The sequence below is a fragment of the Artemia franciscana genome, chromosome 13 (genome assembly GCF_032884065.1).
Source record: "Artemia franciscana chromosome 13, ASM3288406v1, whole genome shotgun sequence".
NCBI classification, from domain to species: Eukaryota; Metazoa; Arthropoda; class Branchiopoda; order Anostraca; family Artemiidae; genus Artemia; species Artemia franciscana.
The window spans coordinates 24,210,458-24,228,712 of record NC_088875.1 but is presented as its reverse complement, the minus strand read 5'-3'; the positions used below and the strand labels follow the sequence as shown (position 1 = coordinate 24,228,712).

At 34.2% G+C, this 18,255-nt stretch overlaps 1 protein-coding gene across 4 annotated transcripts in view; it reads right to left on the bottom strand.

Annotated features, from left to right (window-relative positions):
* LOC136034693 (COP9 signalosome complex subunit 8-like) overlaps positions 1-17,847 on the bottom strand; it is a 36,488-nt gene extending 18,641 nt beyond the window's left edge. The window contains exon 1 of one of the 4 annotated variants that reach the window (XM_065716022.1): positions 17,740-17,847. Coding sequence is in view for 1 of the 4 variants with exons in the window: in XM_065716021.1 (XP_065572093.1) it covers positions 17,398-17,418 (21 nt within the window). In the remaining 3 variants the exon portion in view is untranslated. Of the gene's footprint in view, positions 1-17,397; positions 17,434-17,739 lie in introns of those variants that run through there. The other 3 variants (XM_065716024.1, XM_065716023.1, XM_065716021.1) reach the window with 3 other exon arrangements.
* Positions 17,848-18,255: the final 408 nt, after the last annotated feature.

Genomic DNA, 18,255 nt, shown 5'->3' with positions numbered 1-18,255 from the left:
ATAGCGATTTTAGACCTATAAAATGTATGAATTTTATTTTAAAAAAAGAACGTTATTCTTTAAAACACATTATTTTAAACATTATTGGCTCTTTACAGTAAAGAAACGCCTATAAAATATACGAACATTATTTTTTTTTATCTAAAGTTGTAGGATATTCGTCCATTTTAGTTCCACGGGATCTCATTTTATTCCCAATAGTGCCGTATCTTAGAATATTTTGGTTTTTCCCCAACATCTCATATAGTTGACGATTTATAGGCTCGTTCATAAATGACTGATTACCCCGGTTTGGAACCGCGGTAATCATATACTTTGCTTTACGGAGTTAAAGTCATATGTTCCTGAAGGTACATAATAAACATTGGGCAATCTTGCCCTGGGGTCATAAATACAGGTAAGGGAGGAAGGAAACCTCTTAGGGGTATTTAATAAATTTTTGAATCTACTTATATTTATATACTATTCGTCAAAAACAAGAGCTAAGAGCTCATATGGCACTTGTGACGAGCTCAAGAGGAGCCAAGAGCCAAGAGCTCATGTGATATGAGCTCTAGTAAAATTCTAAGAATCAATAGCTTGCTTTAAGAGAAAAATCAAAGGCTTAATGCCGGTCGGGATTTAAAACAAGAGCTCTGAGACACGAGGTCCTTCTAAATATCAAAATTCATTAGGATCCGATCGCCCATTTGTAAGTTAAAAATACCTCAATTTTTCTAATTTTTCCTCTCCCTTCAGCCCCCAAGATGGTCAAATCGGGGAAAACAACTGTAAAGAGTCAATTAGTGCAGCTCCCTGACATGCCTACCAATTTTCATCGTCCTAGCACGTCCGGAAGCGCCAAAATCACCAAAGCACTGAACCACACCACCTAAGTCCCCCAAGGAAAGCGGATCCAGTCCGGTTACGTCAATTACGTATCTACGGCGTTTATAAGCGTTTTCCAAGTTTTCTGGTTTCCCCCTCCAACTCCCCCCCCCCAATGTCAATAGATCTGGTCGGTATTTAAAAGAAGAGCTTTGAGACATGAGTTTTTTTTAATTATCAGATTTTATTAAGATCCGGTCACCCATTCTTAAGTTAAAAACACTTCAATTTTTCTAATTTTTCCAAATTAACAACTTCCAGCTCCCCCAAAGAGAACGGATCCATACCAATAATGTCAATCTCGTATCTAAAGCTTGTGCTTATTCTTCCCATCAAGTTTCATTCCGATCTCTCCACTCTAAGCGTTTTCCAAGATTTCCGGTTTCCAAGGTTTCTGTTTTTCCCTCCAACCCTCTATATCCTTGGATCCAATTCGAATTGAAAATGGATTATCTGAGACATAAGACTCTTCTATATATTAAGTTTCATTAAGATCCTATCACCCATTTGTAAGATACCTCGATTTTCACGTTTTCCAAGAATTCCGGTTTCCCCCTCCAGCTCCCTTCAATGTCATCGGATCTGGTCGGGATTTAAAATGAGAGTTTTAAATCACAAGATCCTTCTAGATATCAAATTTCATTAAGATCTGAACACCCGTTCGGAAGTTACAAATACCTCATTTTTTATAATTTTACCGAATTACTCCCCCCCCCCACTCCACCAAAGAGAGCAGATCCGAGCCGGTTATTTCAGTCACCTATCTTGGACGTGTGCTTATTCGTTCCACCAAGTTTCATCCTGAACTCTCCACTTTAAGCGTTTTCCAATATTCCCCCCCCCCTAATGACACTGGATCTGGTAGGGATTTAAAATGGGAGATCTGGGTTTCGAGGTCCTTCTAAATATGAAATTTCATTAAGGTACGATAGCTCTTTCATAAGTTAAAACACCTAATTTTGTGTATTTTTTTAGAATTAACCCTCCCCCTCCCCCCAACTCCCCTAAAGAGAGCAGATCCGTTCCGGCTATGTCAATCCCGTTTCTAGGACTTGTGCTTATTTTTACCATCAAGTTTCATCACGACCCCTATACTCTAAGCGTTTTCTGAGACATGCTATCCTTGGAAATATCAAATTTCAATAAGGTCCAATCTCTCCTTCGTAAGTTGAAAATACCTTATTTTTTTTATTTTTCAGAATTAACCCTCCTCCTCCCAACTCTCCCGAAGAGAGCAGATCCGTTCCAGTTGCGTCAATCTCATATCTAGGACTTACGATGGTTTTTACCACCAAGTTTCATTCCGATCCCCCCACTCTATGCGTTTCCCATAATTTTTGGTTCCCCCTTCCAGTTTCCCCCCAATATCACCGGATCCGTTCGGAATTTAAAATAAGAGCTATGAGACACGATATCCTTCCAAACATCAAATTTCATTGATATCTGATGACTCTTTCCTAAGTTAAAAATACCTCATTTTTTCTAATTTGTCGGAATTAACCCTTCCCCCCCAACTCCCCCAAAGAGAGTCGATCCGTCCAGTTTCGTCAATCACGTATCTACGATATTTGCTTATTCTACCCACCAAGCTTTATCCCGATATCTTCACTCTAATCATTTTCCAAGATTTTTGGTTTCCCCCTCCGCCTCTGGCCACTGTCACCAGATCTTGTCAGGGTTTGTAACAAGAGTGCTGAAGCACAAGATCCTTCTAAATATAAAGTTTCATTAAGATCTTATCACCCGTCCATAAATTACAAATACCTCATTTTTCTAATTTTTCCAAGTTACCCTCCCCCCAACTCTCCCAAAGAGTGCGGATCTGGTCCAGTTACGGCGGTTACGTATCTTGGATGTGTGCTTATTCTTCCCACCAAATTTCATCCTGACCTCTTCACTCTGAGCGTTTTCCAAGATTTTTGGTCCCGCCCCCACAACTCCCCCCAATGAAACTGAATTCGGTCAGATCTAAAATAAAAGATCTGAGTTGCAAGATCCTTCTAAATATGAGATTTCATTAAGATTCGATCACTCCTTCGTAACTTAAAAATACCTCATTTTTTTGAATTAACCGTCCCTCCACTCCCCCCTACAGACGGTCGAGTCGGATAAATGATTATTTCTAATTTAATCTTGTCAGGTACAGATTTTTCTCATTTTTCACAATTAACCCCCCCTCCCTACTTCTCCGAAGAGAGCGGACCCATTCCGAATATGTCAATCACGTATCTAGGATTTGTTCTCATTTTTTCCACCAAGTTTCAAACCGGTCTTTTTTTCTGAATTAACCGTCTCCCCACTCCCCACAGATGATCGAATTGGGAAAACGACTATTTCTAATTTAATCTAGTCAGGTTCCTGATACGCCTGCCAAATTTCATCGTCCTTGCTTATCTGGAAGTGACTAAACTAGCAAAACAGGGAAAGACAGACAGACAGACTGACAGAATTTACGATCACTATATGTCACTTTGTAAATACAAAGTGCCACAAAAACTTACTAATACCACAGAAATTTACGAAACTTTTTCTAAGACCTTTTAAGCCCTGGAAGCAAGAGATAAATTAGGGTCTAACTCGGTGTCTTCAAGTATCGCCCTGATTTACGAACAATTAGCTACAACTGAAGCCCAGCTGGAGAAAATAAGAAGTCATCTGCTGGAAAATATAACCAATCAAACAGTTCGTGGTAACGAACTGTAGTAAGGAGCGACCCGGCTCAATAGTAACCGAAACTCTAAAAAATGGAATTTTGATACCAATAGTTACATCGAAAGAATCGCATTTTAATGCTGATTTTAAATATATAAGTTTCATCAAGACCAGTTATACCCATCGAAAGTTACGAGCCTGAGAAAATTTGCCTCATTTTAGAAAATAGGGGGAAACACCCCCTAAAAGTCATACAATCTTAACACCATCAGATTCAGCGTATCAAAGAACCATAGAGTAGAAGTTTCAAGCTCCTATCTACAAAAATGTGAAATTTCGCATTTTTTTGCCAGAAGACAGATCACGGATGCGTGTTTATTTGTTTTGTTTTTTTTTGTTTGTTTTTCCTTTTTTTTTTCAGGGGTGATCTTATCGACTGAGTGGTCCTAGAATGTCGCAAGAAGGCTAATTCTTATGGAAATTAAAAGTTCTAGTGCCCTTTTTAAGTGACCAAAAAAATTGGAGGGCACCTACTCCCCCTCCCACACTCATTTTTTCCCGGAAGTCACCGGATCAAAATTCTGCGATAGCCATTCTATTCACCATCGTCGAAAAACCTAATAACTATGTATTTAGGGACGTCTCACTCCCCCGCAGTCCCCGTGGGAGGGGCTGCAAGTCACAAACTTTGACCTGTGTTTACATATAGCAATGGTTACTGGGAAGTGTACAGACGTTTTCAGGGGGATTTTTTTTGGTTTAGGGGGGATTTGAGGGGGGAGGGTTACATGGGAGGATATTTCCATGGAGAAACCTCTCATGGGGGAAGTGAATTTCAATTAAGGTGGCGCAGGATTTTCGAGCATTATTTGAAAAAACAATGAAAAAATAAATATGAAAAGTTTGTTTCTACTCAAAGTAAGGAGCAACATTAAAACTTAAAACGAACAAAAATTATTATGCATATCAGGGGTTTACCTTCTCGTTATACCTCACTTTTTACGCTAAAGTATTTTTAGTAATTTCAATTATTTATTCTACGGTCTTTGTGATTCAGAGGTCATTCTTAAGGAATTGGGACAAAATCTAAGCTTTAATGTAGAGCGAGGTATCGACCAGGGTTGAACCCCCTCATATACGCAATAAAAACATACGGATATAGAAGTTCGTTACGTAAGTTCATTCGTAAGTACGTATATTTTTTGCCAATGAAAACGTTTGTAAAAAATTAAAAGCTTTTTTAAGTGATCAAAAACTTGGAGTGCAACTAGGCCTCCTCCCTCGCTCCTTTTTCTCAAAATATTCCGATTAATTGCAATTAATTCATATGCAAATTTCGCTTTAATTATTATGTGCGGAGAGCCAAGATCAAAACATGCATTAATTCAAAAACGTCCAGAAATTAAATAAAAAAAACAAGCTTTTTTAAATGAAAGTAAGGAGCAACATTAAAGCTTAAAACGAACAGAAATTACTCCGCATATGAAAGGGGCTTTTCCTCCTCAACGCCCCACTCTTTACGCTAAAGTTTCTTACTGTTTTAAAAATAAAGTTAATAGAAAGAGTCAAACTTTAGCGTAAAGAGCGGGGCGTTAGGAGGAAAAGCCCCTATCATATACGGAGTAATTTCTGTTCGTTTTAAGTTTTAATGTTGCTCCTTACTTTCATTTACTTTCAGTTACTGAAAAGTTCAATGATCCAAATTCACTGAAAAAAGAAGGTACTGAACTGATAATCAGCCAGGTTTATGATTCAACCACGCTCAAGTTTAATCCATAGTTTGCAAAAATTGAGCAGGCTCTACTAGGTAGTCTGAGATTTCAAACTGAAAATTTGTAGGAGAGAATTGGTCGAATAGAAAAAAAGCTTGATAATTATGATCAAGAGTCCATGCTTGATAGCCTTGTATTTCATGGGTTAAAGTAGTTACCTGGTGTAGAAACTCATACGACGATATCTAATATTATAAATAGCAAAATGTCTGTGCTGGGCCCTTTACTTTATTTAGTTTACGTGAACATGATGCACGTTTATCTAAAGGATACATATATTACTAACATTATTTCTAACAAAATTTGCAAAATCTGCAGATAATTTAATAGCTAAAGCTCATATTACTCTCAAAAGATTAGAGATGTTTACAAGTTTAAGTTTGCTGTGTGTGAAAGTAAAGAAAAATTTTTACTGACATTCTGTGGAGTGGGTGATTCTGTTGATGTATTCAGTAAAGTTCTATTTGGTGAAAAACCTATTTTACAAGCTATATCACTGCGGTACCTCGGCTTCCATATTGATTCTAATCTATCGTAGAAGCATCATAGCGACATTATCTCCACCTAAGTTGCACTTGGAGTTGGCATCCTCAAAAGATTGAAGCATATTGTGCCGGAACATACTCTTCGCACGATATATTTTGCAATAATCTACCCATATATCATACGGATGTTTAGTCTGGAGAAGCAATTTTTATGTTAATTACAAGCTAAATGGTTTTCTCATAGTTTTGATCGGACGATTTCGCTAAAAAAAAGAGAATGGGAGAGGAGGCCTAGTTACCTCCCAATTTTTGGTTACTTAAAAATACAACTAGATTTGTTTTATTTTTTTACAAACGTTTTTGTTAGTAATATACATTCGTACCTTACGAATTAGCTTATGCAACGAACTTATATAATTGTACATTTTTATTGTGAGGGGGTTTGCCCCCTCGTCAATACCTCGTTCTTTACAATAAAGCTTGAATTTTGTCCCAAATCTTTCAGAATGACCCTTGAATAACAAAGGCCGTAGAATAACTAGTTAGAGTTATATAAAATACTTTAGCGTAAAGAGCAAGGTATTGTGGAAGACATGAACCCCCTTATATAAGTAATATTTTATGTTCGTTTTAAGTTTTAATGTTGATCATTACTTCCAGTTGAAAAAAAAATAATTTTCTCATTGTCTTTTTGTAAATGATGCTAGAAAATCCTACGACCCCTTCATGGAAATTCTCTTCCCTCATGAAAAATTCCGGCATGGAAAGATCCTCCCACTCAACTTGCCCCCCCCCAACCCACCCTAAACCCAACACAAAAAAGTCCCCCCGAAACGTCTGTACACTTCATAATTAACAACTATTATGTGTTAACAATGGTCAAAGTTAATAAGTTGCCGCCCCTCCCCCGGGAACTGTGGTGGATTTAGTCATCCCTAAAGACATAGTTATTAGGTTTTTGACTAAGTTAAACACAATGGCTATCTCAAAATTTTGATCCGGTGACCTTGGAGAAAAATGTGTGTTGGAGGGGGTCTCGGTGCCCTCCGATTTTTTGGTCACTTAAAAAGGACACTATAACTTTTAATTTACGTTAGAATGAACCATCTTGCGACATTCTAGGACAACTAGGTCGATACGATCACCCCTGAGGAAAAAAACAAAAAAAAAAAAAAAAAAATACGCACCCGTTATCAAAAATACAAAATTCCACCATTTTTATGATAGGGGCTTGAAACTTCTGCAGTAGGTTTCTCGGATATGCTGACTCTGATGGTGTGATTTTTTTAAGATTTTGTGACTTTTAGAGGGTATTTCCGCCTATTTTCTAAAATAAGGCACATTTTCTCAGGCTCGTAACTTTTGACCGGTAAGACTACACTTGATGAAACTTATATATTTAAAATTAGCATTAAAATGCAATTCTTTTGATGTAACTATTTGTATCAAAACTTTGTTTTTTAGAGTTTTGGTCACTATTGAGCCTAGTCGCTTCTTACTACAGTTTGTTACCACGAACTGTTTGAAATAGTAACTTGTAAATGAATAAAAGTAATACATTCTACTATAACGTTGAGATAGAACTTACTAATGTCTCAGGTTTTCCCGTCCCTTTTTTGTTTTTGTATTTTTTTTTCTGCCCATCGTGAAAATTCAAATGCTAAACTGTTATCTGACTTGTAATCAACCAAATTCAAATGGTCAGCTGTTACCAATTAGACATGTGAAAAATCTAAATTCCCTTTAAATCCGGTCTTAATGTTCAGGGAAAGTCAACAGTCTTTAGATATTCTGATACAACCCTCAAGGAGCAATTAAGCCAATGAGAAAGGAGGAAATCTCGTAACGTATTTCAATGTTATTGGAAATAGAATTTGCTTTCAACCTAGGAGATTGACCTTAAGTTCTTGAATTTGCAAAATACTAAACTAAACTTCTACAATTAAAATATAGTGTTCCCTTCAGAGGCATAGCTCTGAAATTGCGTCAAAACACTTTCCCAGGGCGGAGCCTAATGTAGCTCTAGGCTCTGAATTCACCCCTGAAAATTCCGTTTTCCTAACTCAACTATTATAGAATTTGTGTTGCAGGATCTAAATCCAGTAGATATCTAAAATCCATTGTCAGTTTACAGACGTGTATTTTTAGTGAATTTTTTCTAGGGAAGGCTATAGCTGAATTGATATAGCTGTTGTATCATTGACAAATTTGAATTCAGAGCAGCAAAAATCCAGTGCAAGGATTGAGCCTAATCATTTACAAGTTTTGGGACCAATTTAATTCAACAAGTTCGATCTCCCTCCTTCGACATACCTTGTTGTTTTTGTTGATTTAGCTTAGGTTGCTTTTGGACTCTGAAGCCCTTGTATCCCCCTCTGTTGATATGATATTGCCCAGTATAGATCCGGCTGACAACCCACATGTAATCGCAAGACTAGAACATAATCTGTACTTTACTAAAAAAAAAAGAAAAAAAAACATGTATTGTCAGTTAATATACATATTCTGATATTTATTTCTTATGGTCTTAATACTTCTTTATTTATTAAAGTCAGAAAAGTGAACCCATTTAAAATGTATTTTGTTGTCCTTGGAAATTAAATTTGGTCTTATTCCTATACTTTGAATACGGGTTCTAGATAACCCTATCAATTACCCCCTCAATTAAATTCACACCATTTTAAATTAAAATTTCCAACATTTTTATAATTTCCCATCCTGAGTCTTAAGATTGTAACAGGTCTTGTAAAATAAGGTTTTTATCATATTCCATTTTCCTATGCTACCAATAAAATGTAATAATTAAATATTTAGTGGATAGTTTGATATCAGTATCTAAATAATTTATTTTATCTTTATTTTTTTTTCTTTCAATAACCTTTAAAATCATACCTTTATCTATATTTTTATTTCTTTTCAAGATCAGCTGGTTTAGAATTAAAATGCTTAGGTGCAAATAGATCAACCATTTCACCTTTAAAATGAATTGTAATAACGAGTTTATTTCCATATTTAGTTGTAATGTATTTCCTTCCTGTAATCATGTATTTCATTCCAATGTCTAAATCTTCTTTCCTAATAGTTTGATTGTATTTATTTCCCGTTTTCCTTTCAATTAAAAGGTTCTCCATTTATTAATAAATTATTTTATTTAAAAAAAGCTTCCAAATCGAAAATAATTTATATATTAAAATACAATTTGCTACCAATGACTTCCATAATTGATTTTCTTTCTGAAAATGTAACACAGTAAATGTTATTTGGATTAGCAGGTACTTGATCTAATAAAAGTTTAATTTCCATATCTGCAGTTGATCCACTTCAATAAATATTTGATTCATGCTTTGAAACATCAAAACAAAATAAAGGATATACTGTTTTAAAATCGTTGCAACTTACATTTGTTCCACAATCAACATTTTTATGTTTATATCCTAATTACAAAAATCATTGATAAGCAATAGAAAAATCTTCATTAGCATCACTGAAATCTCATTTAAAATCTTCTTGTGGATATTTATACCCATTGACTCTTACTTCAATTCTATTAGTGTCCATATGGTCAAATACCACATTATTTTGTCTACAACTGTTATCTTTTTCACATTTCTATAAGACAACAACAATTATAGTTGTATTATAGCATTCACTGACTACCCTTTGTGTTAATTCTTTATCAATTTTATCATCGCTTTTATAGATATTACATGCTTCCCATCTTAATTCTAATGAGCTGCACTTTCCTAATCCAGCTTTTAATTGTTCCACCTTCTTCGTTAATCTGGCTTCTAATTGAGTTGCTATGGGTAAACTGGGATATAATACTGGTAACCTTCATGATAAATGCATTACATCTACTTTCAAATCTTCAGCTAAAGATTTTACAATCATATTGGGAAGATTGTTTCTTTTTAATATAAATTGATGTGAACACCTCTAAAAACATGATTAATGTCTTAACAAAATCCAAATAATCATTGCAATGGTAAACGTATACTAACCACGTGACTTTCTTTGGTTTTACTCAATCTTTCAAATAAACCACTATTAAAAGCGTTATTTCGTTTTATTGTAATGGTTCCACCATCACCTGCTGTGGCAGGTGTAAAAGTGCTTTCAAACTCATTTTCTGCTTTATAAGAATCATTGGATTGGGTTTTATCTTCATATCAAAACATATTAATAGCTGAGCTTTGACTATAGTCATCTGAAAATTCTAATAAATTTTTTGCAATAACTGTTATACCTATGTAATCAATACTTTAAATACATTTTTTATTGATAATATATTTGGTATTTCTAAAAAATTAAATCCATTATTTGTTAAAGTAGCTTTATCATTATCTTGCATATTTGATCAATCCCATTGTGTTATTTTCACTTTTGCATAAAGGTAACTATCCCTTGGAAGAATCCAAGATTCCACATCTTTTAAAATGAAATTATAATTTAATTGTCGAGATACATTTACATTGTTCTCTCTAATTTCTGTATATTCATATTTGGTTGTAAAATCATCAAAAATAAGCTATTCAAATATTTCCCAATAAGGGACGATAGCTTGATTCGCTGCCATTTATATACAGAAGAAATTATTAAACAAACTTTAAAAGATTTTCAAATAGTGGAGGTGGATCTTTGACTGTCACTGAGGGTGTCAACAAGAGCATCAGCGGGGATATAGTTTCAGTCCCTTCCCTAGAATCATGACATCCATTAAGCCTTTCCTCTGTTCATCAAGATGTTTATTGAAATATCGCTTATTATTTGAAACTACATCTTTTAAAGATTTCACATTATTTAACTCTTTTTGATTATAGTCTATTCAATCTTTTCCATATTCAATTGCTCTATCTTTAAATAATTCCAGTCGAGGTTTAATCATAGTATTATACATGGAGCAAGCTTCATCTTTTATATTTTTTATGGATGTCTTGAATAATTGAGAATTGACAATATTTTTGAACAAACTACGAATCACACTACCATACTGTCTTGTATATAATAATTGTTTGTTATTGATCAATATTTATTATAGATAAATTTTATTTAATAATTTCATTAAACTTTTTTCAAATCCAAAACATATTCAATATTCTCTCCATTCAGATCAATTAATCTACCTAACTGATCAGTTATAATCATTTTTAGTGCATTGATATATTTGTTTTTGTTTGGAAGATACTGCCTTTCTATAGGAATCTTACAGAGTAGCTTTCTAGGTTCTGTTTTTGGAGCTAAACTCCAGATCACCCATTCACAATTGAACTATCCACTAATGAGCAGTGAATATGTATTTTATCAATATTTCTTGTAATATTAGGAACCTTAGTACCTTCATTATATTTACTACTTAGTTCCTCTTCATTTTCAAATAGTAGAATAAAATACAAATAACTATTAAACCAAAATTTATAATTCTCTTTCAAAATAATAATAAATTTCATTGTTGCTAGATTGGATGATATACTAATTGGGTATCAATCTAGGGAAGAACTGAAATAACAAGTTAAGAAATAATTTAAACCCTCTTCATCATACAACCTATTGGGAACGACAATGTTAACCCCTTCATCCTTTTTTGTTTCCTCATATTCAAACATATTGTGTTTAAATTGATCACTAATATTATACCATGAGCACCATTGTGTACATTGAGTTAAAGCTATTTTATAATCAGTGTTTCAATCTAATGTGATTAGATTACTTGTATAAAACTGTTAAATTTCACTAATGATAATCAAAACCATTTAGTAGAGAAGTTTTATTTTTCATAAAATTCAGATTCTGAGATAGTCTTTGTAAATAGTATTATAGTCATTTTTCTTAATAATGCTATTTTTGAATAATGAATTGAGCAGGTCAATGGTTTCATTTCTCACTCCATCAGATGTATTTCCAGAAGCTCTACAACCTAACAAACTATATAATTTTTAAATCATATCATTTGTATTCTTGTAAATCCCAGTTCCCGAGGTTCTATAACATCAAAGTTATCTTCAATAGCTTTTAACCTTCTTCTGTAAATTTTTACAAACTGAGACTTTTTTCTAATTCACTAATTTTCACACCTTTCACCTTTCCTCGATATCTTTTATTAATTGTTCCTGATTCACATAATGCCTCTATTAAATATTGACAGTTGTCCAAATGAAAACTAGGCATTTCAAAAAAGGATTGCTCAGGATCATAGTCCTCATTGATTTCTCTCAAAAGTTCATCAACTATTCCAGAATCAACATTAGCAATGGAATTTGGCTAATTTGGGGGTAAAGTAGCTTGACTTGAGTGAGCTTTATCGCTTGCTTGTAAACTTAATGCGTTGCTTAAAGATTCATCCAATTGTTTCAATCTGGAAAGAATTCTGGACTTTCCAGACAAAGAATAGTCAAAACTAAAATTGTTGAGTGTGGATTAAATGGTAGATTAACTTTAAAATGGCCAAATGTTGACAAAACTTTCACTGTGAACAACAAAGAATTCTTTGCTGGAACATTAAAGCTGAGAGGAAGCAGGCCATTCCAGATAGCATTTATAGAGAGACCTATATCACACTATTAAAGCACACGTTATATTATAGAGACCTAGGTCACACAATTACACTCCATCTTATTATCAAATTTTATCCCTATACTTGAGGCAATTTCTTCAGTTTTTTCTTCCACTATCTGAACAGTGTTTTATACATTTAAATGCTAAAAAAAAAATTGAAGAGACATGAAGAAACAAAATAACAAGAGCTAAGAGCTCATATGGCACTTGTGACAAGGTCAGAAGAGCCAAAAGCTCATATGGCATGAGCTCTAGCAAAATTACAAGAATTAACAGATTGATTTAAAAGGAAAATTAGAGGCTTAATGCCAGTTGGGATTTAAAATAAGAGCTCTGAGACACAAGGTCCTTCTAAATATCAAAATTCATTAAGAACTGATCACCCACTCATAAGTTAAACATACCTCATTTTTCTAATTTTTCCTCTCCCTTCAGTCCCCCACATGGTCAAATCAGGAAAACAGCTTTATCAAGTCAATATGTGCTTGTCCCTGACATGCCTACCAATTGACATTGTCCTAGCACATCCAGATGCACCAAACTCACCAAAGCACTGGACCCCTCCTAACTCCCCAAAAGAGAGCGAACCCACCCTGGTTACGTCAATTTCGTATCTACGACATTTGCTTATTCTACCCACCAAGTTTCATCCCAATCTCTCCACTCTAAGTGTTTTCTGGTTTCCCCCTCTGACTCACCCCAATGTCACCAAATCTGGTCGGGATTTAAAATAAGACCTCTGAGAAAAGAGTTCCTTCTAATATGAAATTTCGTTAAGATCTGGTTGCCCATTCTTAAGTTAAAAATACCTCAATTTTTCTCATTTTTACAAATTAACACCCCCCCCCAACTCCCCCAAAGAGAGCGGGTTCAGTCCAGTTATGTAAATCACGTATCTAGGACTTGTGCTTATTCTTCCCAACAAGTTTCATCCCAATCTCTCCACTCTAAGTGTTTCATTAAGATCCAATCACCAATTCACAAGTTAAAAATACCTCTAAATTTTTTTAATTTTTCCTCTCCCTCCAGCCTCCCAGATGGTCAAATTGGGGAAACGACTGTTATCAAGTCAATTTCTGCAGGTCCCTGACGCACCTACCAATTTTCATCATCCTTGGGCATCCAGAATTACAAAACTTGCCAAAGAACTGGAAATCCCCCCAACACCCCCAAAAGCAAGCAGATTCATTCCAAATGTGTCAATCAAGTATCTAAAACTTGTGCTTATTCTTCCCATGAAGTGTCATCCTGGTTTCTACACTCTAAGCGTTTTCCAAGATTTCTGGTTTTGAAGATTTCTGTTTCCCCTCTCCAACCCCCTATGTCCCCAGATCCAATTCAATTTGAAAATGGGGCATCTGAGATGTAAGATTTTTCTATATATCAAGCTTCATTAAGATCTGATAAGATTATATATAATTAATATCTGATCATAAGATAAGTTCATAAGATAAAGATACCTCAATTTTCATGTTTTCCAAGATTTCTGGTTTCCCCCTCCAAATCCTCCCAATGTCACTGGATCTGGTTGGGATTTAAAATGAAAGCTCAAAAGCAGAAGATCCTTCTAAATATCAAATTCCATTAAGAAATACCTCATATTGGAAATACCTCATTTGTTATAATTTTTCTGTATTGCCCACCCCTCAACCCCCCCCCCCCCAAAAGAGAGCGGATCCAGTCTGGTTATGCCAGTCATGTATCTTGGACTTGTGTTTATTCTTCCCACCAAGTTTCATTCTGATCATTCTGCTTTAAGCATTTTTGAAGATTTCCAGTCCCCCCAATGAAACTGGATCTAGTCAGGATTTAAAATAGGAGATCTGAGTTACGAGATCCTTCTAAATATGATATTTCGTTCAAATCTGATCACTCCTTTGTAAGTTAAAAATATCTCGTTTTTTCTAAATTTTCGTAGTTAATCCTCCCTCAAAGAGAGCAGGTCCGTTTTGATTATGTCAATCATGTATCTAGGACTTGTGTTTATTCTTCTCACCAAGTTTCATCCCAATCTCTCCACTCTAAGCATTTTTCCAAGATTTTCGGCCCCCCCCCCCAACACCCTCCAATTTCATCAGATCTGGTCAGGATTTAAAATAAGAGCTCTGACGCACAATATCAATCTAAATATCAAATGTCATTAAGATCAAATCATCCATTTGTAAGTTAAAAATACTTCATTTTTTCTAATTTTTCTGAATTAACTGTCCCCCCACTCCTCCCCTAGACAGTCAAAACAGGGAAATGACTATTTCTAATTTAAACTGATATGGTTCCTGATACGCCTGCCAAATATCATTGTCCTATCTTATCTGAAAGCGCCTAAACTAGCAAAACAGGGACAGACAGACTGACAGACCAACCAACAGACAAATAGAATTTTCAACTGCTATATGTAACTTGGTTAATACCAAGTGCCATAAAAAGAATAGGCATGTTGAATGCACCAGGACAGTTGAACTGTCCACAAGTATTCCCAAGTATTTTGACATGTATCAAAGTGGGATCCTACTTACATTGAAAACAGGTATCTTTTTGTTCTGTCAAATTTGTAGGTGAAAACACTTAATTTCAGAAAATTGGAGTTTTGTAACCTTTTCTGATAAAACTTCAAACTTCTAATCAAACAATTAGATTCATAGATGTTTTCCCTATTTCAAACCAAAAGTCTTTAAATTAAGCCTTCTGGAATAGAAAAAGTGTGTGTTTTTTTTTTAAATGTTGAATCATTGGTACCTTTGCCCTATTTAATCTATCCTGATACATTGTTGATCTCAAATAGTTTTTTTTTTATAGTTTTAGTCTGAAAAATGATCTCTCTCCAGAAGCAATGTCTATTGGAATTGGCCAGAGTTCTAGAGTAATAAATAAGTTTGGAAATGCTATTGTTCTATCATTACCTGAAAAAATATGTAGGCTACATTTTAAATGGATTTTCATAAGAATTTTGAAGAAAAATAGATTTCAAAGCTCTCATTTCTTCAACTAGCATTTATTTAGCTTCTTTCACCTTTGTTACATCATTTTATGTTGACTTAGAACCTGTTAGAGAAATTTCTAATTTGCTGCATGTTTTTAAAGTACATATTTTTCTATGTTTTGAAATTTTCTTAGAAACACAAATAATTCATTATAATTATACCACAATTGATATGAACTTTTATGGGTGTCATTTTCTAAATTATATAACAGTAAATACATTAATAAATCTGATCTAGCAATGTGAACTTGGAATCAATATATTGGTACTTGTGTCTTATAGCCACTATAGTCAAGTTCTAATAAAATAAAACAAAATAGGATGAAAAATCATACTTTATCAACAAAATTCTGAAAAATAGAACAAAGAATTACCAAAGGGAGGGGGGCAACCCAGACTGTATTATGTCAAATATGTAACCTAAACAAACCAAACCTAACCAAAATAATAACTAAATATTTAATTAGAATATAGCTACAATGTAGTTTCCCACTGAGCCAAAGCTAATATTGTCTAGTATAAAGGCCATGAATGCTGGTATCTTTTGATGTTTGTTATACAAGATCTTGAGTGTGGTGATCATAAGACAAAGTATCAATATAGTTTTATTCATTTGAATAATCCATAATTTTATCCATTATTGTCAAAAGTAATCTGCTTTAAATTCATTTTTTTTTCATTTTGATGGCAATGTGGGGCCTGATTTAGCCTAACCATTAATATCCCCCTTTATTATTCTTATTAATAAAGTATTTATTATTCTTTATTATTATCCTGGTTTATTCTTAGTAGTTGTCCTGTATGGCAAATGCTGTTAAAACACCTCTTATACTATTATTTTGTTTCTTTTCCAGTCAATGTTGGTATTACAGGAACAATTGTTTGGGGTCATGAAACTATTGTTAATAGATGCATTTTGACTTTTTGAACATCTTTTCTCTCTTGCAAAACTACCACAAACTTACCATTATGGAGTTATTCCTCCCCAAATATTCTTGTACATATAGATTTGCAATAATTTCTGTTTTCATTGACAGGATATTTCAAATTGTGAAACTGTAATAGTTTAGAAACAAATTTGGGCTATATATTTGCACATTAGGGGGGTGGAGGTAAAGCATAGCATATATTAACCACATGAACTAACCATTGCCATATTTAATATATGCTATGCTTTACCCCCCCCCCCCCCCTAACATGCAAATATATAATAACTCCATAATGGTGAGTTTGTGGTAGTTTTGCAAGAGAGAAAAGAAGTTAAAAAAGTGAAAATGCATCTATTAACAATAGTTTCATGACCCCAAACAACTATTCCAGTAATACCAACATTGACCTCTTTTCCTACTACAATCTATCTTTTTTTGTAGCAATAGAAGTTTATAAGAACACACAAAATTACTTGGCTTGTTGGATGTGTAAGCACTCAAGCCTGTTCCTATCAATTTTAGGCCTACATGTCATCCAGTAACTATATGGTTTTTCCTGTGTACTCTAATTTGCCTGAAGTAGGCTAGGCTAATTGCCTATCACCCTAAACTTGGTATTGGAAAAACAATGAATAATTCACATTAATGACCAGCAAATGGTAAATGTTTAGAGCACTTAGAAATGCTAATTCTAGAAGTATATCCATTTCTGGTTGACTCTCCTCCTCCATGGGGCAAACTAAAAATGCACAAAGTGGGCTTGCTTACAGGTAACATTACCTATAGAGCAAAACATTAGTCCATGAGCACTGCAGGCAGCAGGGCAAAGTTGTTATTCTATAACCTATTTATTTAATAAACCTTGTTTGATTTTTTTTTTCTTTTTGAGTTTTATCACTCTTTGTTGAATAAATATAGAATACACACCTCACCCTGCTGTCCACAGTGCTCATGGACTAATATGCTTTGCTATAGGTAATTTTACCTGTAAGATAGCTTACTTTATGCATTTTTAGTCTTGTTGGAGGGGGGGGGGGGTTTGAAAGCAAAAAAATGGATGCATTCTCTAATAATGACAAAGGAACAATTTGCAATCATCAGACTCTTTCTATATGCAGTAATATGCACTTTAGACAGCTTGTGATAAACTATACATTTACCCCAACAAACAAACAGAACATAGGCTACCACTCAATGCCTTTTTTGGTAAAATTATGGGAACCAATAAATGGATGGAAAATATATAATGTGGGGTATATATTTGGTTAAGGTTGAAAAGGTTGGGTTGAAACTGAATTTGCACCATAAAAAATATTAGGATAGGCTATAGGGCCTATTCAGAAAAAGAGCATAAGAAAAGGCATTGAGTGGTATAGTCACTTCATTTTAGGTCATTTATGTGAATTATTCAGTATTTATCTAGTGTTGCCATTTTCATCTCGTATAATTTTGAAAACCATAAGAAATATATTGTCATAAATATTGATTTAGAGCTTTATTACAAATTTACTTCTGCCAACGTTTTTGTTTTCTCAAATAAACCGGCTCAATGAATTCAAAGTCTCGATTCGCAACGTCTAAAAAGAATGCGAATTAAGAACTAAAGACACTGATTTTTGCTCAAAATAGTGCGAGTCAAAAATTGGCGCGCACGCTGCTCCCGCAACGCGCGCGCTCCCTCTGACGTGAAAAACTCTTTACGCTATAGTTTGACTCTTTCTCTCAACTCTTCTTTTTAAAACAGTAATAAACTTTAGCGTAAATAGCGGGGCGTTGATGAGGAAGCAGCCCCTTTCATATACGAAGTAATTTCTGTTCGTTTTAAGTTTTAATGTCGCTCCTTACTTTCAGTTGAAAAAACTTGTTTTTTTATTTAATTTCTGAACGTTTTTGAATCAATGCATGTTTTGATTTTGGCTCTCCGCAGAGAAATAATTAAAACGAAATTTGCATATTTTTTTTTTTTGGCTAAATGGCTTTCTCATAATTTTGATCGAATGATTTTGAGAAAAAAGAGC